The following is a 23,877-nucleotide window of genomic DNA, read 5'->3' as shown; positions in this document are numbered from 1 at the left end:
GTTTTTATTACATGTTGGGTAAACACAAAACAGCAAATTCTGAATATGTGTACATCAAATGTATCAGGCAAATAAAGCTGAATCTTCATTTTATTTATGTTCTGTAACTATTACATATTAAGCATAAAGGTGTGTGTGAGTGTGAGAGTGCGCGAGTGTGCATGTGCATACATACATAGAAACATAGAAAATAGGTGCAGGAGTAGGCCATTCGGCCCTTCGAGCCTGCACCGCCATTTATTATGATCATGGCTGATCATCCAACTCAGAACCCCGCCCCAGTCTTCCCTCCATACCCCCGACCCCCGTAGCCACAAGGGCCATATCTAACTCCCTCTTAAGTATAGCCAATGAACTGGCCTCAACTCTTTCCTGTGGCAGAGAATTCCACAGATTCACCACTCTCTGTGTGAAGAAGTTTTTCCTAATCTCAGTCCTAAAAGGCTTCCCCTTTATCCTCAAACTGTGACCCCTTGTTCTGGACTTCCCCAACATCCCGAACAATCTTCCTGCATCTAGCCTGTCCAATCCCTGCTCCTGTACTCGAATCCTCTTGCTATAAATGCCAGCATACCATTCGCCTTTTTCACCGCCTGCTGTACCTGCATGCCCACTTTCAATGACTGGTGTATAATGACACCCAGGTCTCGTTGCACCTCCCCTTTTCCTAATCGGCCACCATTCAGATAATAATCTGTTTTCCTATTTTTGCCACCAAAGTGGATAACTTCACATTTATCCACATTAAATTGCATCTGCCATGAATTTGCCCACTCACCCAACCTATCCAAGTCACTCTGCATCCTCTTAGCATCCTCCTCACAGCTAACACTGCCACCCAGCTTCGTGTCATCCGCAAACTTGGAGATGCTGCATTTAATTCCCTCATCCAAGTCATTAATATAACAAACAACTGGGGTCCCAGCACTGAGCCTTGCGGTACCCCACTAGTCACCGCCTGCCATTCTGAAAAGGTCCCGTTTATTCCCACTCTTTGCTTCCTGTCTGCTAACCAATTCTCCATCCACATCAATACCTTACCCCAATACATACGTGCGTGTGTGCCGTGTCCGGGGCCGGAATGGAGGAAGAGGGATTATTTCATTGCCGCTGTTCTGCCAAGCATTGTGGGTGTGCTACATTGGTGCCAGAATGTGTAGCTGCCCCCAGCACACCGTGGGTGTGTTGGTTGTTAACAAAATAGACATACTTCACTGTATGTTTCAAAGTACACGTGATGAATGAAACAGGTTCTGAATCTGAATGTACACTTCGTGTCCACTCTATTACGTACCTAATAAAGTGGCCACTGAGTGTTGGCTTATTGTCTTCTGCTGCTGTGGCCATCCACGTCATGGTTCAACGTGTTGTACATTCAGAGATGCTCTTCTGCACGCCACTGTCGTAGTGTGTGGTTATTTGAGTTACTGTCGCCTTCCTGTCAGCGTGAACCAGTCTGGCCATTCTCCCCTGACCTCTGTCATTAACAAGACAATTTCACCCACAGAACTGCCACACCATTCTCCGCAAACTCTGGAGACCGTTTCGTGAGAAAGTGCCAGGAGTTCATCAGTTTTTGAGACAGTCAAACCACCTGTCTGACACCATGGTCAAATTTCTTCCCCATTCTGAACAACACCTGATATTTGCACTAACAAGCAGAATAACAGGAGTACCTAATAGACTGGCCACTGAGAATACATTGCAGCTGTCCAGGACACATTTGGAGAACCGTGCGGAGTTCTGACCACCCTGTTATGGGAAAGAGGTGGTTAAACGGTTAAAGAGTAAAGAAAAGACTGAAGAGGATGTTGTCAGGACTAGTGAACCTGAGTTATAGGGAGAGGTTCAGAATCAAAATCAGGTTTATTGTCACCGACATATGTTGCGAAATTTATTGCTTTGCAGCAGCAGTACTGTGCAAGACATAAAACAATTACTATAAATTACAATAAGAACATAAGAAACAGGAGTAGGAGTCGGCCATCTGGCCCGTCGAGCCTGCTTCACCATTCAGTAAGATCATTGCTGATCTGGCCATGGACTCATCTCCATCTACCTGCCTTTGCCCCATAACCCTTAATTCCCCTACGATGCAAAAATCTATCCAACATAAGAAACACAACATTAAATAAGTATGCAAAAAGAGAGCAAACCAGTGAGATAGTGTTCATGGGTTAATGGAATGTTCCAAAATCTGCTGGCAGAGGGGAAAAAGCTGTTCCTCAAACATTGTGTGTGGTCTCCAGCTTCTGCACCTCCAGAGGGCTTGTACTGGATCATGAAGCAGTTGTACAAGAGGGCATGTACTGGATTATGAAGGTCCTTTATGATGGAAACTGCCTTCCTGAAGCAGTTGTACGAGTCACTGGTGAGGCTGCACGTGGAGTACTATGTACAGTTTTGGTAACGTTGTTACAGGTAAGATGTGCTTAAAGGAAAAAGAGCACATGAAAGACGTACAAGGACGTTGTCAGTACTAGAGGGCCTAAGTTAAAGGGAGAGGTTGTCCAGGTGAGGACTTTATTCCTTAGAAAGTAGGAAAATGAGGGGCAAGCTTATAGACGCAAACACGAGGAATTCTGCAGATGCTGGAATTTCAAGCAACACACATCAAAGTTGCTGCATCTCTAGGAAGAGGTACAGTTAACGTTTCGGGCCGAGACCCTTTGTCAGGACTAACTGAAAGAACAGAACCTTTCAGTTCTTTCTTCTTTCAGTTAGTCCTGACGAAGGGACTCGGCCCTAAACGTCGACCGTACCTCTTCCTAGAGATGCTGCCTGACCTGCTGCGTTCACCAGCAACTTTGATGTGTGTTGGTTGGGCAAACTTATAGAAATGTTTAAATTTATGAGAGGCTGAGATATGATGAATGGTCTTTGCCTCTGGGCTAGGGGGATCAAGACGAGGGGGCAGATTTAGGGTGAGAAGTGAAAGATTTAGAAGGGGCCCTGAGGGACACAGAATGTGGACAGTGTACAGAATGAGCTGCCAGAGGAAGTGGTTAAAACAGGTACAATGGTATCTGTGGTAAACCATGTATATATGTTGTAACTCGGTTACCTGTCTGGACACACCCCTCTGCTGACTGCCCCTGTGGCTCCTCCCACAGAGTCCTGTATAAAGGTGTTCGCCTTGCCCATCCCCCTCAGTCCGGGGGCAGACACTCACTGTGGAGGTCGTATTGTACAGCGAATAAAAGCCTTTCAGTATTTTACCAAACCTCAGTCTTTTGGAGTAATTGAAGGTGCTTCAGTATCACTTAAGAAGCACAAGGATAGGTACATAGAGGGAGTGGAGCTTGGAGGGATAAGGGATAAGGGATGCAGAAAACTGGGACTAGCTGGTTGGCATGCACTTTTTGGGCCAAATGGCCTGTATCTGTGCTGTATTGCTCTGTGATTCTTTCACTGAAGGTGGAAACACTCAGCAGGCCAGGCAACATCAAGGGAGAGAGAAACAGTTAACATTTCAGGTTGAAAACTCTCAAGAATACAAATAGCAGAGAGCAGGTGAGGGAGAGAAAGGTAGGGCTTAGGAAATATCTCTGATGAATGAGTTAATGCGGGTAGCTTGAGAGTGAGAATAAAGAACAGATGTAAAATGAAGGCAGTGAAGAGATTGAGAATAAGGAAATGTAAAAGACTGTGAAATGCAGGGCAGGGCAGTGGAACATGGCCAGGAAGTCAGGAGAAAACACACCCCTCATTTAACCTAAGGGGGCCTTTAAGGGACATCTTGCAAGATTACTAATTGGTTCGGCACAACATTGTGGGGTGAAGGGCCTGTTCCTGTGTTGTACCGTTTTATGTTCTATGTTCTAATGATGAAAAGGTTTTCAACTTGAAGCATTAACTCAGTCTCTCTCTCTCCACGGTGACTGCCTGACCTACCAAGTAAAATATCTGTGCTGAATACAATGGTAAATTAAACTCAATCTCTTCTGTCTGACAAAATCCATTCCTCCATTTTTGTGTGTCTTAACAGCCACTGAAACACCACTATTCTATCTGCACTGCATTTTTGAATGTTTCCAGCTCGTTCTGTGTTTTTTTAATTATTCCAGTGGTTGGGTGCATGCAAGGATGAGATCAAGATGATTTTTGTACACTGGGAGATGTGGGAATGGCTGTGAGAAGATCAGCCACAGAGGGAGATATAGGGTCATGGTCTGTCTCGCCGGTAACTATGGGAATCTCCTGCTCTTCCCACCAATATCTTTGAACTTACATCAGGTTAAAGAGCCGGCAAGTCATAGCACCCTAACAGATGGAGGAGATGCAGGTTTGAGGTATGAGGATGCTAGGAAAAGAGAGACAGAGAGAGAGCAAGAGAGAGTAAGAGAGACAGACAGGTAGTCAGCATCAGACAGACAGAGAGGGAGAGAGGGGGGAGGGGGAAAGAGGGGGGAGGGGGAAAGAGGGGGGGAGGGGGAGGGGGAAAGAGAGGGGGAGGGGTGGAGGTGGAGAGGGAGGCGTTGAGGGTTGGAGGGGAAGTTGGGGGTGGGGGGGAAGAGGGTGAGGGGGAAGAGAGAGGAGGGGACAGAGGGAAGGGAGGACAGGGTGGATGTGAGGGGGATGGGGAGGGGGCAAGGGGGGCAGGGAAGAGGGGGTTGGTGTAGAGGGGGCATTGAGGCGGTGAAGAGGGGAAGTTGGGGATAGAGGGGGTGAGGGGGTGTGTGTGGAGAGGGGGGTTGGAGGCGGGGGTAGAGAGGGGTGGGTGTGGAGGGGGTGTGCAGAAGGGGGGTGGAGAGGGGGCATAGATGGGGTGGAGGGGAAGTCGGGGGTAGAGGGGGGGAGAGGGTGAGGGGGAAGAGAGAGGAGGGGTACAGAGGGAGGGGAGGACAGGGTGGACGGGTGAGGGGCACAGGGAAGGGGAGGGGATGAGGGGGAGAGGGGGTCGGTGTAGAGTGGGCATGGGGGGGGTGAAGAGGGGTAGTTGGGAGGGGAGAGGGGGAGAGGGGGAGAGAGGGAGAGGGGAGGGGGAGAGGAGGGGGAGAGGGGGAGGGGGAGAGGGGGAGGGGGAGAGGGGGAGGGGGAGAGGGGGAGGGGGAGGGGGAGAGGGGGAGGGGGAGGGGGAGAGGGGGAGGGGAGGGGGGAGGGGGAGGGGGAGGGGGAGGGGGGAGGGGGAGGGGGGAGGGGGAGAGGGGGAGGGGAGAGGGGGAGGGGGAGAGGGGGAGGGGGAGAGGGGGAGGGGGAGGGGGGGAGGTGGGGGGAGGGGAGGTGGGGGAGAAGGGGAGGGGGAGAGGGGAGAGGGGAGAGGGGAAGAGGTAGGGGAGAGGGGAGAGGGGAAGAGGTAGGGGAGAGGGGAGAGGGGAAGAGGTAGGGGAGAGGGGGAAGGGGAGAGTGGGGAGAAGGGGAGGGGGAAGAAGGGGGAGGGGGGAGGGGATGGGGTGAAGGGGAGAGTGTGGAGGGGTGAAGGGGAGAGGGTGGAGGGGGGACGGGGGGAGGGACAGAGGGGGAGGAGGTAAAGAGAGGAGAGGAGCGAGAGATATCTAGAAAGAAAGAATGAAAGAATAGTCTGGGGGAAAAAACAGTAACCCACAGAAGGGCGTTCTCGACGTCAGATTAGAAGTCGCTGAAGGAGTTAACGGGGTTTCGAGAGGATTGGAAAATTTTTTATAAAGCACCGAGTGAAACAGCTCCTGATGCAAAGATTAAAACAAAAAAAAGTCAATCACAAACAAGTAAAAGGTTAGAGTCCACAACTCACGAGAAACGGGTGGCCTGAAAATAAAAAGAATCTCGAGCGCATCGGATGTGGTGCGAACTGTGGAAGCTGAGGGTAAGCAGAGTGTGGTGAGACTGAGCCCTAAGTACACACCCCACTGCGTTAAACAGAAGCATGTCACCTTGAAAAGGCAGCTGGAGACAAAGAAAAGCATGCAGAACACGGCCACCAATTGAAATGGCAAACATCTTTTGTGGAGGAAGGAAGGAAGCGTCAGGCAACACGAGCCTCAGAGAGAGGGGCGCTAAAGCGTTCTGCCGCCTTCCAGACCCACAGGATGTGGGCTCCTACAGTGCACACAGCAAGAAACCGCACCACACGGTCGGCAACAGTGTCCGGCTACTGCAGCACATACCAATGGCGAAGCTGACCGCTGGCGTTAACAGCAGCGAGACACCTACGCATACTGCCTCCGCTCTCTGTTGGTCAACTTCGCCCTGACACCATAAGACATGGGAGCAAAATCAGCCCCTTCGGCCCAACGAGTCTACTCAGAATCAGATTTAATATCACTGGCATATGTCATGAAATATGTTGTTTTGTTGCAGCAGTACACCAATAAATCACAATAAACTACAAATTACAGTGCAGAATAAGTAATGAAAAAGACAGCAAAAAGTAGTGTACATGGGTTCACTGTCCATCCAGAAATCGGATGGTGGAGGGGAAAAAGTTGTGTGTACCTCTTCCTTGATGGTAGTAATGAGAAGAGGATTGATTTATTACCCTCTCAAGCCCCATTCTCCTGCCTTCTCCCCATAACCTTTGCCAGGCACACTTACTAATCAGGAACCCATCAACTTCTGCTTTAAATATACCCAATTACTTGGCCTCCAAAGCCATCCCTGGCAATGAATTCCACAGATTTGCTACCATCCACCTAAAGAAATTCCCCCTCATCTCTGGTTTGTTCTAAGGCCGAGCGCTCTGGTCCCAGGTTCCCCCACTACAGGAAATATCCTCTCTACGACCACCCGATCGAACCTGTTCCATGCCCTGACCTTCCAAACCTCTCACTTCGGCACCCTTCCCCTCGTTAGCACTCCCACAATAGTTGTAAGCTCAAGTAGGGTTGGGCTATGCAGAATGAGAAATCTTTGACGGTGGGTACACGGTCCCAGGTTCAAACCTTCTAGCTGAAACCAGAGGGGGGAAAAAAAAAACAGATTATTAATAGTGACAAATTTTTGGGATCACGAGAAACCCCTTCATGATCACATGCACTCCTAACTCGTGTAACACACTTCTAAAGATTAGCTCCTTGGAGCCAGAGGCGCAGTATTCTGGTAAACACTCTGTCGCCATGTGTTTACCAGAAGTGATCAGGCACGGACATCTGCCTGGATAGCGTCACGGCAATACACCAGTTAGAGGATAGAGCAGTACAGCAAGAAAAAGGATTAGCTGTACATTAAAACACACAGTGAGATAAATCATTTGCGTCAACGACCGACACTGTCTGAGGATGTGCCAAGGGCAGCCCGCAAGGGTCACAATGCTTCCGACACCAACATAGCATACCTACAACTATTCTTAAAATTGTACGTCTTTAGAAAGTGGGAGGAGACGCTCATGATCACAGGGAGAACATACAAACTCCTTACAGACAGCGGTGAGGAACGGGACAGGTTGAGGTCACGGGGAGAACGTACAACTCCTTACAGACAGCGGTGAGAAACGGGACAGGTTGCTGGCATTATAAACCGTTACACTAACTGCTTTGCTATTGTGCCTCCCACTTACTCAACTGTACGTCTTTGTACGGTGGGAGGAAACCCAAGTGGTCACTGGGAGAACGTACAAACTCCTCACAGGCAACGCTGAATCAGGGTCACTGATGCTGTAAAGCACTCGCTAACCGCTTCACTACCGTGCCACCCAATAACACACGGAATATAAATGGTTAAAAAAAAGGGATGGTGCGTTAGCATAGCGGTCACCATAACGACAGCACAGTGCCGCCACTGTCTGTAAGGAGGTTGTACCTTCTCCCTGTGACCGTGTGGGTTTCCACCCAGTGCTCCGGTTTCCTCCCAGTCCAAGGACGTAAGGGTTAGTAGGACAGCGTGTGTCCAATAGGCCAGAAGGGCCAGTTACCGTGTTATATCTCTAAACAAAATAAAATGTATACAACCATAAGAAATAGTGAAAAAGACTGAATTGACTTTATTTCTTACATCCTTCACATATATGAGTAAAAATCTTTACATTACGTCTCCATCTTAACGTGCAATGTACAATTTATAGTAATTTGTAATAAATAGTATGTACAACAGAACAGTCAATATAGCATAAATCAGTCTGATGGCCTGGTGGAAGAAGCTGTCCCGAAGCCTGTTAGTCCTGGCTTTAACGCTGCGGTACCGTTTTCTGGATAGTAGCAGCTGGAACAGCTTGTGGTTGGGGTGACTCAGGTCCCCAATGATCCTTTGGGCCCTTTTTACGCATCTGTCATTGTAAATGTCCTCAATAGTGGAAAGTTCACGTCTACAGATGTGCTGGGCTGTCCGCACCACTCTGCAGAGCCCTGAGATTGAGTGGAGTATAGCTCCCACACCAGGCAGTGATGCAACCAGTCAGGATGCTCTCAATCGTACCCCTGTACAAAGTTCTTAGGATTTGGGGACTCATGCCAAACTTCTTCAACTGTCTGAGGTGAAAGAGGCACTGTTGTGTTTTTTTCACCACTCAGCCTGTGTGAGCAGACTACATGAGATTCTTGGTGATGCATACGCCGAGGAACTTAAAAGCTTGCAGTGAGGTCTGTACAAAAGTGAGACCTCACTGCAAGATAAAAAACAAGAAATAGGAAGAGCATCCTTTTTCAAGGATCTTTGGAAATCTCAACCCTAGAGAACTGGAGCATCTGAATCACTTTCAGGAAAGGTGAAGGAAGTGCAGCAGCTCAAATGTAATGTAAAGGAATGAGGAACAGACGCGAGGAACCGAATGGCCCCCTGCCGCGCCCAGTTCTGACAAAACCACAGATGTGGAGCTGGATTAGTCTGCAGTGCTGGTCCAAGATGAATCATGGCCAAGTTGGAACGTGGACAGGATCCAGCAAGCTGCAATCTCCACTGAGTTCCGGAGAGCAGCGCAAGCCAATACCTTCGGGGTATAACATACAGCAACTGAAGCATACTGTGCAGAATCAGTCGCCAAAAGCATTGCAACGCACACTGCAGCTCCCCAAGACTGAACAATAGATGCAGTCTGACAACATATCTGGGTTAAACAACGCAGTGGCCACTTTAGTGCAACCTGCTGTCGTCTTCTGCTGCTACAGCCCGTTCAGTTCAATGCTCCTCTGCACACCACTGTTGTAACGTGTGGTTATTTGAGTTACTGTCACCTTCCTGTCAGCTTGAACCAGTCTGGCCATTCCCCTCTAACCTCTCTCACTAACAAGGCGTTTTCGCTCACAGAACTGCTGCTCGCTGGATGTTTTTTTTTTCGTTTTTCGCACCATTCCTAGATCCCAGGAGATCAGCGATTTCTGAGATTCCCAAACAACACTGCTGGACACCAACAATCATTCCATGATCAGAGTCACCTGGATCATAATTCTTCTCCATTCTGACGTTTGGTCTGAACAACAACTGAACCTCTTGACCATGTCTGCATGCTTTTATGCATTGAGTTGCTACCATGTGATTGGCTGATCAGATAGTTGTATTAATGAGCAGGTGTACCTGATAAAGTGGCCACTGAACGTATAAATAAAACCACCCACTTATTTTAGAAGTTCAAATACTCCCCCTCCCGCAATGATATCCTGCTCTGCTATTGCATTGTTGTGACCAGTAGTGGCTGCAAAATATTACAGTACTGTGCAAAATCCTTAGGTGTGTTTATATATAGATAGATAGCTAGGGTGCTCAAGACTTTTGCACAGTCCTGTATTTGTTAACATGGAGCAGAGAGTGAGTTTGTAACTCTGGTGGGAGCAAAGGATGTTAGGAATGGCGAGGGTGGAGTGCCACGGGAGGGGTTGTGGGACAGGTGGCAGAGAAGGAGTGCCAGGTCGGGGTGGGGGGCACGGGTACAGAAACACCCAGCCCTGAGACACCAGGCAAGATCATTTGATTCCAAACAACTGATTTATTGATTGTGACAGAATATCTCTCTGGTGCTTCCCAATCCCTCCCCTCTCCTTTTCCCAACCATGATTCCCCCCCATCCCTGCCCCCCTCCCACTCTCAGGGTCATGAAATTTGTTTTTTTTTTGGTTGCAGCAGTGCAGTACAATACATAAAATTACTACAGTACTATATTTTCAGTGGTTGACAGGCTTACTGGTAGATGAACAAGCAGGACTGTGAGGAGAGTTACGTGGTACTTAGACAGGGTCCACAAGTCCTCTCAGCAGCAAAGCCAATGACCAGGACCAAAGTTTTAAAGCTATTACCCAGTCATACAGCACGAAATCCATCCATTCAGCCCAACAGGCCCAGACCTGTCTATACTTCCTGCTGCCTCACTAAAGCAGTCAACATAATCAGGGATCCAGCACATTAAGATTTTCTTTCTTCTTCCCTCTCCCATCAAGCAGAAGATAGAAAACTCTGAAAGCACATACCAGCATGCTCAAGGGCGGTTCCTACTACCACATTGTCGTAAGACTATTAAATAGTTCCCCAGTAAATGAATTGGACTCTTAACCTCACCATCTACCATGTTATGATCTTGTAACTTTATCGTTACCTGCTGTGCACTCTCTCTGCACATTTTATTCTGCAACAGCAATGGAAGGAAAGAAACGGTCGACGTTCAAATCTTCAACAGTCCTGAAGAAGGGTCTCGGCCCGAAACGTCGACTGGTTACTCATTTCCATAGATACTGCCTGACGTGTGGAGTTCCTCCAGCATTTTGTGTGTGTTACTCTGGATTTCCAGCATCTGCAGAATCTCTTGCGTTTGCACTTTACTCTGCATTGTTATTGTTTTTCCTTGTTCTACCTCAGTGCACTGTGTAATGATCTGATCTGTACGAACAGTATACAATACAAGCTTTTCACTGTATCTTCCTACATATGACCATAATAAATATTTCAATACCTATCAGGTTAATTTGTTTAAACACACTTTGATGGCGTCACATTGGTAGTGATGTTTAACAACTTATAATCGTGTTAGGAGATTCTTCTCATGCTGGAAATCCAGAGCGACACACACAAAATACTGCAGGATCTCAGCAGGTCAGGCAGCATCTGTGGAGAAGAATATGCAGTCGACATTTCAGGCCGAGACCCTTCATCAAGACAATAATAGTCTCGGCTAAGAAACTCAATTAATTCTTTTCCCAGGGTCTGGGAATCAAGAACTGGAGGTTGCAGATTTAAGGTGAGAGGGGAGAGATCCAAAAGGATCCTGAGGACCTTTTCACCCGGAGAGTAGCTCAAATATGGAATGAGCTGACAGAGGAAGGGGTTGAGGTAGGTACATCAACAATATTTAAAAGACACTTGGACAAGAACATTGAAAAACTTCACACCAGCTTAAAAGTTTTTTCACCCAGGAATTAATCTGATCAAATCGTTCTAGTTAGCCCCCCTCATACCTCCTCTCTATTACCTCAGTCACTGCACAGTAAACACTAAACCAATTTTTATAATGCTCCCACGAGGAAATCTGCAGATGCTGGAATCTCAAGCAACACACATAAAAGTTGCTGGTGAACGCAGCAGGCCAGGCAGCATCTCTAGGAAGAGGTGCAGTCGACGTTTCAGGCCGAGACCCTTCGTCAGGACTAACTGAAGGAAGAGTGAGTAAGGGATTTCGTATTTATGTATTTGTGCACATTGTATTCCACATCTTACATCTAACTAACATCCAGGCAAGTGGGAAGAGCTTCGATGGGCATTGTTGGATTGGACTTTATGATTGTTATTTTATTTAGAGATCCAGCTTGGAACAAGCCATTCCAGCCTAATCCACCAACTACTCTAACACTAGCTTAATCACAGGACAATTTAGAATCACCAATTAACCAACTAACCAGAACGTCTTTGGACTGTGGGAGGAAACCACAGCACCCAGAGGAAACCCACACAATTACGGGAAGAATGTACAAACTTTTTACAGAGGATGCCGGATTTGAACTCTGAACTCCGTAATGCCCTGAGCTGTAATAGCGTCATACTAACCTCTACACTACTGTGGCAACCCTTGTAGATTAACATTCTTATACTTGTTTGCATTTTTGTATAATTACTTATATACATATAATTGTTCACTGTGTTTTTAATGCTTGCAGTTGTTTTTGTATCTTTCTGGAAAATTCCTAGTTTTAGTAGTGGGTATCGCATTACTTGAATAGGGACAGTCTTTTTGGTAGATTTAACCAATGGAATTTGAATGGAATATGTGCCATTAGCAATCTGGTATAAGAGGACCAAAATACATTGATTTCTTCTCTTTAGCCTCTCTTCTTCCGCTTGCCACTAAACTTTGCTTTTGCTCTTCACTTTCGGTTGTGGCGGGGACCAGGCTCTCACGCCTTGTGGTCGCAGGTTGCAGACCTTCAGGGAAGGAAGCCAATGTGCGAGAGAGGTGGTTGGGAGCTAGCACCCAACGGTGCTGCTCTCCAGTGTTTGCTCAGTGGAAGACCAAGTGGATTACGTCTGTCTGCAGCTGCACCATCAGTCTACAGGCCATGACACTCGGGGACTTGGGCCATATATATTTCTTTGCGACACTATGTTTTTTTTCTGCTATCATAACTGTGTGCTGTGTGTGACAGCTGGTTCTGTGTTTTGCACTTTGGCTGCAGAAGAACACTGTTTCAGTTGACTGTGTTCATGTGTAAGGTCAAATGACAATTAAACTTCATCTTGAAATTGATGCATCTCCCTTCATTTCTTTGTTCATATGGTGCTTAATAAAAATGGCTGTAAGCAACAGGCTTTAGGCTGCTTTTTTGACTTCTGAAGAACCGTGGGTAGCAAAAACATCAGGATCCATCAGCAAGCCAAATGGCCTGTTTCTATGCCACATGACTTTATCAGTCAGAATCAGAGTTTCTGCTTACCTCGAGCAGGAAGGGGGTCACGGGGATGAAGGTCTTGGTGCAGTCGGAGAGGAGCGTCAGAGCACGAACACAGTGCAATCGAAGGGGATAGTACCGAGGAGTGGGTAGCAACCTGAAAAAACAAGGTCAAAGCATAAAATTAACTTCTGCTCTCCACCAGTCTCTCTCTAATCCATGTGCACATTCTCCTGAATAGGAAAAACAGACCTGCAACATCAGCCAATACACTCAGTGGCCACTTCATTACATACACTTGCTCGTTAATGCAAATATCTCATCAGTCAATCATCTGGCAGCAACTCAATACATAAAAGCATGCAGACATGGTCAAGAGGTTCAGTTGTTGCTCAGACCAAACATCAGAATGGGGAAGAAAAGTGATCCAAGTGACTTTGACTGTGGAATGATTGTTGGTGCCAGATGGGGTGGTTTGAGTACCTCAGATACTGATGATCTCCTGGGAATTTCATGCACTACAGACTCCAGTGTCTTGTTAATGAGAGATCAGAGGAGAATGGCCAGACTGCTTCAAGCTGACAGTAACTCAAATAACCACACGCTACAACAGTGGTGTGTAGGAATGCACAACACATCAAACCTTGAAGTTTTTGGGCTACAGCAGCAGAAGACAACAAACATACACATAACGGGAGCCTTATTAGGCATAGGTGGTACCCAATAAAATGGCCAGAGTATATACAGGACAGTAACAACACAAAGTGCTGCAGGGACACAGCCGGTCAGGCAGTGCCTATGGCGAGGAATAAACAGTTGATGTTTCGGGCCGAGACCCTTTAGCCATGCTGGCCGACCTGAGTTCCTGCAGCATTTTGTGTGCGTTACTCTGGATTTCCAGCATCTGCAGAACCTCTTGTGTTTATGGTTTGCCACTCAAATCCTCCATGATTCTTTTCAGTGGGTAAAGACCTAAGCTACTCAACGTTCCCTCGGGTCACACCCCATCCGCGGATGTGGCACAAGGAGTCTCCTCCAAACTGGCTCCCATTCTGTAAGGGGAAAAGCAACAAAGTGCCACCAACCCTGGTTGGGGGACAGGGAACAAAGCAGGCCAGGGCGCATCTACAGTATTGGGCAAAATTCCGAGACACGTACGTATAGATAGGGTGCCTAAGACTTCTGCACAATACTGTATATTGGTTAAAATAGGAAGGTGGTAGGGAAACTGAAATAAGACTACTTCCGTTCCCATTCTGATGTGTCAGTCCATGGCATCCTCTTGTGCCACAAAGAGGCCACCCTCAGGGTGGAGGAGCAACACTTTATACTCCATCTGAGTAGCCTCCAACCTGATGGCGTGAGTATCGATTTCTCCATCCAGTAAAGCCCCCACTCTGGCCCCTTACCCCTTCTCACCTGCCTAACACCACCCCCTGGGTCCCCTCCTACTTCTATTTCTCCTATGCTCCACTCTACTCTTCAGATTCCTTCTTCTAAAGCCCTTTACCTTTCCTACCCACTTGATTTCACCCATCACCTTCTAGTTATCCTCCCTCCCTCCCCCACCTTTTTAGTCTGGTGTCTTCTCCCTTCCTTTTCAGTCCTGGTGAAGGGTCTCGACCCGAAACATCGATTTTTATTCCTCTCCGTAGGTGCTGCCTGACCTGCTGAGTTCCTCCAGCATTTTGTGTGTTCTTGCAGAAATAAGAGCGCTTAGCTTTGTATTATTAGCTCAGTAGTATTAAGTGATACTTGGTAACTGGAAAGACATGATACCCAGTACCGTGCAAAAGTCTTAGGCACCCTAGCTATATATGTGTCCAAGACCTTTGCGTAGTCGTGCATGGAGAGTAACGTTCAGAGTAAATTCATTATCAAAGTACGTATTTGTCACCAAATAGCACCCTGAGATTCATTTTCTTGCAGACATTCTCAGAAGAATAAAGAAATACAATAGAATCAATGAAAGACTACACATAAAGACTGAGGAACAACCAACATGTAAATACAAAAAATAAATAAATACCAAATACAAAACATTCTTCATGAGGAATTCATCAGGTGTTAGGGTTATTATCTAGTGGACTTGGCGGGTAAGGTGCAACCCGCAAGTGTTGCCACACATTCTGACACTTACACAGTATGCCCACCACTTTCAAAGAACAGCAACCTGTGTATCAGTTAACCATCCAACCAGTTTGTTAACCCTCGTTCATCTCTTCCTTTGCTTTCTTCCACAGACAATGTTTCATCGAATTGATTTTTACAGCTGCACAAACCAATCTTTGCTCTGAGCAGGAAATTTTTACATGGTCTGGAAACTGCGTGGCACTGTGAATTTTTTTTGTGTGATGTGATTTTTCAGTTTTCATTCTAACTATTCAAAGTATGCATACTTCTGATTTCATTTATAAATAAAAGTGTATGATGAAATACAGTGCAACAAAGAACATCTTTCATGTTTCGTAAATTTCTAAACTTAGACGGCATTGGCATTCAGCAGGCCGACTTCCATTCTGTGTTTATTGTTACAATTTGCAGCAGTTGTTGTAAGTTGAAATACTGACAATGTAAATACAATACGGTTAAGCTCTAAAATGTTTCAAAGGTTATGGTAAGTTCATTATTGAGAAAATTTATGGATTATGTTCATTAACACAATTAGAGGGTATTTTACAATTATATTAACATTGATTTCAAAATTATATTGGCATAATTTCAAAATCATATTAACATTATTAAAGAAAATTCCAGCTGTGCGGCAACAAAGGTTATGTGTGCAGGAACATTTTAGTTGACGCGCGGCCGTGCACCTGCACAGTTTCAAGTGAACTATGCCCACAGTCCACCCTCCTCTTCTTTCAGCATTTTTGATATTGATTTTGATCATGATACTCAAGGTAGGTCTCGACATAAACACAAGGATTAAGGAAGCCTGACAGCTCAGCAGTACAGAAAGTTAGCATGCATACACAGTAAGTAATTACAAAGGGAAATGCAAAGTTGACCTTTATTTCAACATGAAAGGAACATAAGGAGCAGAGGACAGGAAATTGGGTCACTGTCAGGCGAGGGAAGAGGAAAGGGCAGGCAGAGCAGGGTTCCCCTGTGGCCATTCACCTCAACAACAAGTATACCGCATTGGATACTGTTGGGGGGGATGACTTACCTGGGACTAGCTGCAGTAGCCGGATCTCTGGCACTGAGTCTGGCTCTGCAGTGCAGAAGGGACGGGGGAGAAAGAGGAGAGCGGTAGTGATAGGGGACTCAATAGTTAGAGGTGCAGATAGAAGGTTCTGTGGTCGTGACAGAGAATCCAGGATGGTTTGTTGCCTCCCAGGTGCCAGGGTTAAGGACGTCTCTGATCGACTGCCTGACATTTTGAAGTGGGAGGGTGACCAGCCAGATGTCGTGGTGCACATCGGTACCAATGACATAGCAAGGAAGAGTGAAGAGGTCCTGGACAGTGAGTATAGAGAGCTTGGTAGGAAGTTGAAAAGCAGGACCTCAAGGGTGGTAATCTCAGGATTGCTACCTGTGCTAGGTGCCAGTGAGGGTAGGAATAGGATGCTCTGGAGGAGGAACAAGTGGCTGAGGAACTGGTGTAGGGGGCAGGGTTTCAGATTTGAGGATCATTGGGACCTCTTCTGGGGTAGGTGGGACCTGTATAAGAGAGACGGGTTACACTTGAACCACAGGGGGACCAATATCCTTTCAGGGAGGTTTGTTAGTGCTATTGGGGAGGCTTTAAACTAGATTTGCAGGGGGATGGGAACCGGAGTGCCAGAGCTGACAGTGTGGCTGGGGTGAAAATAGATGATTTTGAAGGTTCAAGCAAATCCGCTGATAGAAAGGTTGTGAGTGGTGGTAAAAATCTTCTGAGGTGTACATATTTCAATGCTAGGAGTATTGCAGGGAAGGCGGATGAGTTGAGGGCGTGGATTGACACGTGGGATTATGATGTTGTAGCAATTAGTGAAACTTAGCTACAGGAGGGGCAGGACTGGCAGCTTAATATTCCAGGGTTCCGATGTTTCAGATGTGATCGAAGCAGAGGAATGAAAGGTGGGGGAGTAGCATTGCTTGTTAGGGAAAATATTACAGCAGTGCTCAGGCAGGACAGATTAGAGGGCTTGTCTACTGAGTCCTTATGGGTGGAGCTGAGAAACAGGAAAGGTATGGCCACATTAGTGGGATTGTATTACAGACCACCCAATAGTCAATGAGACTTGGAAGAGCAAATCTGCAGAGAGATAGCAGGCAACTGCAGGAAACATAAAGTTGTGGTGGTAGGGGATTTTAATTTTCCATACATTGATTGGGACTCCCATACTGTTAGGGGTCTAGATGGTTTAGAGTTTGTAAAATGTGTTCAGGAAAGTTTTCTAAATCAATATATAGAAGGACCAACTAGAGGGGATGCAATATTGGATCTCCTGTTAGGTAACGAATTAGGGCAAGTGACGGAAGTCTGTGTAGGGGAGCACTTTGGTTCCAGTGATCACAACACCATTAGTTTCAATTTGATCATGGACAAGGATAGATCTGGTCCTAGGGTTTAGGTTCTGAACTGGAAGAAGGCCAAATTTGAAGAAATGAGAAAGGATCTAAAAAGCGTGGATTGGGACAGGTTGTTCTCTGGCAAAGATGTGATTGGTAGGTGGGAAGCCTTCAAAGGAGAAATTTTGAGAGTGCAGAGTTTGTATGTTCCTGTCAGGATTAAAGGCAAATTGAATAGGAATAAGGAACCTTGGTTCTCAAGGGATATTGCAACTCTGATAAAGAAGAAGAGGGAGTCGTATGAAATGTATAGGAAACAGGGGGTAAATCAGGTGCTTGAGGAGTATAAGAAGTGCAAGAAAATACTTAAGAAAGAAATCAGGAGGGCTAAAAGAAGACATGAGGTTGCCTTGGCAGTCAAAGTGAAGGATAATCCAAAGAGCTTTTACAAGTATATTAAGAGCAAAAGGATTGTAAGGGATAAAATTGGTCCTCTTGAAGATCAGAGTGGTCGGCTTTGTGGGGAACCAAAGGAAATGGGGGAGATCTTAAATAGGCTTTTTGCGTCTGTATTTACTAAGGAAGCTGGCATGAAATCTATGGAATTGAGGGAATCAAGTAGTGAGATCATGGAAACTGTACAGATTAAAAAGGAGGAGGTGCTTGCTGTCTTGAGGAAAATAAAAGTGGATAAATCCCCGGGACCTGACAGAGTGTTCCCTCGGACCTTGAAGGAGACTAGTGTTGAAATTGCGGGGGCCCTGGCAGAAATATTTAAAATGTCGCTGTCTACGGGTGAAGTGCCAGAGGATTGGAGAGTGGCTCATGTTGTTCCGTTGTTTAAAAAAGGATCGAAAAGTAATCCGGGAAATTATAGGCAGGTGAGTTTAACGTCAGTAGTAGGTAAGTTATTGGAGGGAGTACTAAGAGACAGAATCTACAAGCATTTGGATAGACAGGGGCTTATTAGGGAGAGTCAACATGGCTTTGTGCGTAGTAGGTCATGTTTGACCAATCTGTTGGGAGTTTTTCCAGGAGGTTACCAGGAAAGTGGATGAAGGGAAGGCAGTGGATATTGTCTACATGGACTTCAGTAAGGCCTTTGACAAGGTCCTGCATGGGAGGTTAGTTAGGAAAATTCAGTCGCTAGGTATACATGGAGAGGTGGTAAATTGGATTAGACATTGGCTCAATGGAAGAAGCCAGAGAGTGGTGGTAGAGAATTGCTTCTCTGAGTGGAGGCCTGTGACTAGTGGTGTGCCACAGGGATCAGTGCTGGGTCCATTGTTATTTGTCATCTATATTAATGATCTGGATGATAATGTGGTAAATTGGATCAGCAAGTTTGCTGATGATACAAAGATTGGAGGTGTAGTAGACAGTGAGGAAGGTTTTCAGAGCCTGCAGAGGGACTTGGACCAGCTGGAAAAATGGGCTGAAAAATGGCAGGTGGAGTTTAATACAGACAAGTGTGAGGTATTGTACGTTGGAAGGACAAACCAATGTAGAACATACAGGGTTAATGGTAAGGCACTGAGGAGTGCAGTGGAACAGAGGGATCTGGGAATACAGATACAAAATTCCCTAAAAGTGGCAACACAGGTAGATAGGGTCGTAAAGAGAGCTTTTGGTACATTGGCCTTTATTAATCGAAGTATTGAGTATAAGAACTGGAATGTTATGATGAGGTTGTATCAGGCATTGGTGAGGCCGAATCTGGAGTATTGTGTTCAGTTTTGGTCACCAAATTACAGGAAGGATATAAATAAGGTTGAAAGAGTGCAGAGAAGGTTTACAAGGATGTTGCCGGGACTTGAGAAACTCAGTTACAGAGAAAGGTTGAATAGGTTAGGACTTTATTCCCTGGAGCGTAGAAGAATGAGGGAAGATTTGATAGAGGTATGTAAAATTATGATGGGTATAGATAGAGTGAATGCAAGCAGGCTTTTTCCACTGAGGCAAGGGGAGAAAAAAACCAGAGGACATGGGTTAAGGGTGAGGGGGGAAATGTTTAAAGGGAACATTAGGGGGGGCTTCTTCACACAGAGAGTGGTGGGAGTATGGAATGAGCTGCCAGACGAGGTGGTAAATGCGGGTTCTTTTGTAACATTTAAGAGTAAATTGAACAGATACATGGATGGGAGGTGTATGGAGGGATATGGTCCGTGTGCAGGTCAGTGGGACTAGGCAGAAAATGGTTCGGCACAGCCAAGAAGGGCCAAAAGGCCTGTTTCTGTGCTGTAGTTTCTATGAGAGGGGCAAATTCTTGTTACAATTGTACAGACATGAAGATTATTTCAGATTTCCAGTAGCTACAAGAGAAAATCTTGGCCCGAAACGTTGACTATATTCCCTTCCATCCAGGCCACTGGGATGCATCTTACTGCTGCCATTGGGCAGGACCACCAGGAACCTTAGATCACACACCACCAGATTCAGGAAGAGTTAGTAACCAAAAACCATCAGGCTCCTGAACCATCATGGGCAAAGCCTTCCTCACCAATGAATGCATCTACAATGACCCCCACCATCCAGGCCATGCTCTCTTCTCACTGCTGCCATTGGGCAGGAGGTACAAGAGCCTTACGTCCCACACCATCAGGTTCAGAAACAGTTATTATCCTTCAACCATCAGGCTCTTGAATTAGCAAAGATAACTTCACTCACCTCAACACTGACCTGATTCCAGAACCTACTTTCTCTTTCTATGCAAGATAACATAATGAACTAAAAGATTTTCCATCTCACGTTCACGCTAAGTAAGATGGCGGCCAATGTGATTTTAGCTGCAGTATCCATCCATCACCTTGCCTGTTCTCTGTAGCTCTCCATTCTGTCACATTCCAAAAATCTATCTTTAGCACTAGTCACACGGCGCTCTTGCGTATGAGTATTCATCTGTAAAAGTCTTTGTACAACAGCACAGAGTCGCCTTGGGGAGGGCAGGGGGAAGACAGTCTGTGCGGCTGCTATACTTAATCAGATCTGCTATGCTTAATCAGATCTGCAGTTGACCTTGTCACCAGGTTAAGTGCAGCTATCCACACAAAACTCCATGGAAGTCAGCAACAGTAGAACTTTATTACCCAGACTCTGAAAGACTTATCCATACAGCGCCACGTTGCTCTGTAGCAAATGGATTAATTGCAAGTCTTATGATACCATACAATTACCCACACACAAATTTGTAATGGGCAAGTGAACGACAAATAGTGATCTCCATGGTCAGGAGATGTATCAGCATCCATCATTATTATATCTTTTGTTGCATGTCGCGTTCTGACTAACACACCACAGCAAATTCCTAAACATGTAAACACTATTGTCATCATCATCATCATCATCGTGCCGTGTCGTGTGACGTGAGTGATCACGTTCTCACGATCATCGTCGTTTCGGCAAATTTTTCTGTCGAAGTGGTTTGCCATTGCCGCCTTCTGGGCAGTGACTTTACAGGACGGGTGATCCCAGCCATTATCAATACGCTTCAGACCTTGTCAGCCTGGCGTCAGTGGGTGCATCACCAGCACTTGCGATTTGCACCAGCTGCTCGTACGACCATCCACCACCTGCTCTGATGGCTTTACGCAACCCTAATCGGGGCAGGGGGGTGGGGGGGGTTAAACAGGTGCTATACCTTGCCCAAAGGTGACCTGCAGGCTAGCGGAGGGAAGGAACACCTTACACCTCCTTTGTAGAGACATATCCCCACCCTGCCAACCCATACATGTAAACATATATGGCGAATAAAGTTGATCCTTGGCAAATAAATCCCACTATGTGCAAACAGACTGAACCAAGACACCAACATGAACCGTTATTGCGTTTGTCTCTCCTTGACCGTTGGCTGATTTGCTGAGTGTTCTCAATGCATTCCATTCACAAGTTACACTGAAACGTTGGCTTTGCAGTGCTGTTGAATCTCTGTGGTTTAACCATTGCTCTGAATTGCAGCTACACTGAGTGCTGCCACAAGAGAAGCACCCATCGTCAAAGACCCCCACCACATTCTTCTCACTTCTACCACCAGCGGGAAGTAAAGGAGCCTTAGGTCCCACACCACCAGGTTCAGTTATTACCCTACAACCATCGGGTTCCTGAACAGCGTGGGTAACTTCACTCACCTCAACTCTAAACTGATTCCACAACCTACGGACTCACGTTCAAGGACTCTACAACTCTTGTTCGCAGTATTACTTATTTACTTAGTATTTATTATTTACACAATTTGTCATGCCTGCAAGAAAATGAATCTCAGGATAGTATATAGTGACATGTATGTACTTTGATAATATATTCACTTTGACTTGACTTTGAGATCAAAACAGGCTCATTTTCTCCAAATGCTTCACTTCCTAAAAGATCAATCAGACGTTAAGACATCATCATCGGGTGCCGTGCCTAGTTTAAGCTTTGACTGCCATGGCCCAAACACTCCCGTTTTGGGTCAAGTGGATCAATTCATTTCCAGTTCTCTGGCTGCTGTCTCCATCATCATTTGTCTTTGTTTTCCTCTTGCTTTCTTCCCTTCAATCTTTCCCATAATTAACTGTGCATTCTAACTCCTCTTTCCTAATCACATGTCCAATGAAGTTACGTTGCCTTTTCATGATCTCATACATTATTTCTCTTTTTGTGTTTGCTCTGTTCATGACATCCTCGTTAGATATTTGTTTTGTCTATGATATTCTTTGCATCCTCTTCAAAAACCACATCTCTGCTGCTTCAATTCGTTTCCTCATGTTACTAGATATTGTCCAACATGCTGAGCCATACAACATAACTGGATAAACGTAACATTTCAGTACTCCGAGGCGGGTTGTCATGCCTAGTTTAGTATTGGTCAGTATCCTCTTCATTCTCGTAAAGGTGTCTTTTGCCATCCCTATTCTTCTTTTGATGTTCATGTCGCACCTGCCATCTGATGTCACCCAGCTTCCTAAGTAGCAAAAGTTCTGTACTTGTTTTATGTCTTTCCCGTTTATTTTCAGCCGGCAGATAGGATTCTCCTTCTTTTTGGATATCACCATACATTCTGCCTTTTTGTAATTGACAGATAGACCCATTTTTGCACTTTCTTCAGCAATTATATCAATTAAGTTTTGTAGTTCTTCCTCCGTACTTGCAATTAACACAGTGTCATCTGCATATCTGAAATTATTGATGCTTTCACCGCCAACTTTGATTCCCAAGATGTCTCTTCTTTTTTGTAATATTGTTTCACTGTACACATTAAATAAATCAGGGGAGAAAACACACCCTTCTCTAACGCCTCTCTTGATTGTCGTAACTGACTCACTTCTCCATTTATTCTTACAGCGGCAGTTTGTTCCCAGCACAGATTTCTGATAGGGCGGAAGTCTTTCGAAACTAGATCTAGAGTTTTCTGTAATATTTCAAATAACTTATTGTGCTTCACTTTATCAAATGCTTTTGTGTAGTCAATAAAACAAACAAACAAATCTTTTTGCACTTGAATAGCTCGTTCTGATAGTATCCTTAACATCAATATTGCATTTCTTGTACCTTTGTCTTTCACAAAACCACATTGTTCTTTGCCTATTTCCGCTTGTATCTTACTTTTAGCTCTTGTCATCAAAATTCTTAGAAGTATCTTGGTGATATGACTCATTAAACTTATGGTCCTATGTAATTCACATTCTATTGCTCCAGCTTTCTTAGGAAGAGTGATAAATACTGATTTTTTCATCTCTTCTGGTATTATTCCAATCTCATAAATGTCATTGATTAAATCAGTAAGTTTTTCAATTCCATATCTTCAAGGGCAATAATTTATTCTATTACTAATTCATCAGGACCTGCTGCCGTTCCTTTCTTCACCTTATTTATTGCATTACGAACTTCATAAGACATAGGAGCAGAATTAGGCCATTCAGCCCATTGAGACCGCTCCATCATAGGCATCCTATTATCCCTCTCAACCATATTTTCCTGCTTTCTCCCTGTAACTTTTGACGCTTTTACTAATCAAGATTCTATCAACCTTTGCTTTAAACATACCCAATGACTTGGCCTCCACATTCATCTATGGCAATGAATTCCAAAGATTCAGCACCCTCTGGCTAAAGAAATTCCTCGTCGTCTCCAAGGAACGTTCTTGTGTTGAGGCTGTGCCCTCTGCTCCTGGACTCCCCCACTATAGGAACCATCCTCTTCACATGTACTCTATCTAGGCATAGACAATAGACAATAGGTGCAGGAGTAGGCCATTTGAGCCTTCGAGCCAGCACCACCATTCACTGTGATCATAGCTGATCATCCACAATCAGTATCCAGTTCCTGCCTTATCCCCTTTCATTCCGCTATCTTTAAGAGCTCTATCCATCTCTTTCTTGAAAGCATCCAGAGACTTGGCCTCCACTGCCTTCTGGGGCAGAGCATTCCACATATCCATCACTCTCTGGGTGAAAAAGTTTTTCCTCAACTCCGTTCTAAATGGCCTACCCCTAATTCTTAAACTGTGGCCTTTGGTTCTGGACTCACCCATCAGCGGGAACATGCTTCCTGCCTCCAGCATGTCCAATCTCCGAATAATCTTATATGTTTCAATCAGATCCCCTCTCATCCTTCTAAATTCCAGAGTAATTTAGGCCTTTCAATATTCAATAAGTTTCAATGAAATCTCCCTTCATTCTTC

At 45.5% G+C, this 23,877-nt stretch overlaps 1 protein-coding gene across 2 annotated transcripts in view; it reads right to left on the bottom strand.

Moving 5' to 3' along the window:
• Positions 1–23,877, bottom strand: part of noc2l (NOC2-like nucleolar associated transcriptional repressor) — a 169,186-nt gene that overhangs the window by 90,781 nt on the left and 54,528 nt on the right. For both annotated transcript variants that reach the window (XM_063033434.1, XM_063033435.1), the window contains exon 12: positions 12,762–12,873. In XM_063033434.1, coding sequence (XP_062889504.1) covers positions 12,762–12,873 — 112 coding nt within the window. The remainder of the gene's footprint in view (positions 1–12,761; positions 12,874–23,877) is intronic.

The sequence above is a fragment of the Mobula hypostoma genome, chromosome 25 (genome assembly GCF_963921235.1).
Source record: "Mobula hypostoma chromosome 25, sMobHyp1.1, whole genome shotgun sequence".
NCBI lineage: Eukaryota > Metazoa > Chordata > Chondrichthyes > Myliobatiformes > Myliobatidae > Mobula > Mobula hypostoma.
This window is presented reverse-complemented; position numbering and strand designations above follow the sequence as displayed.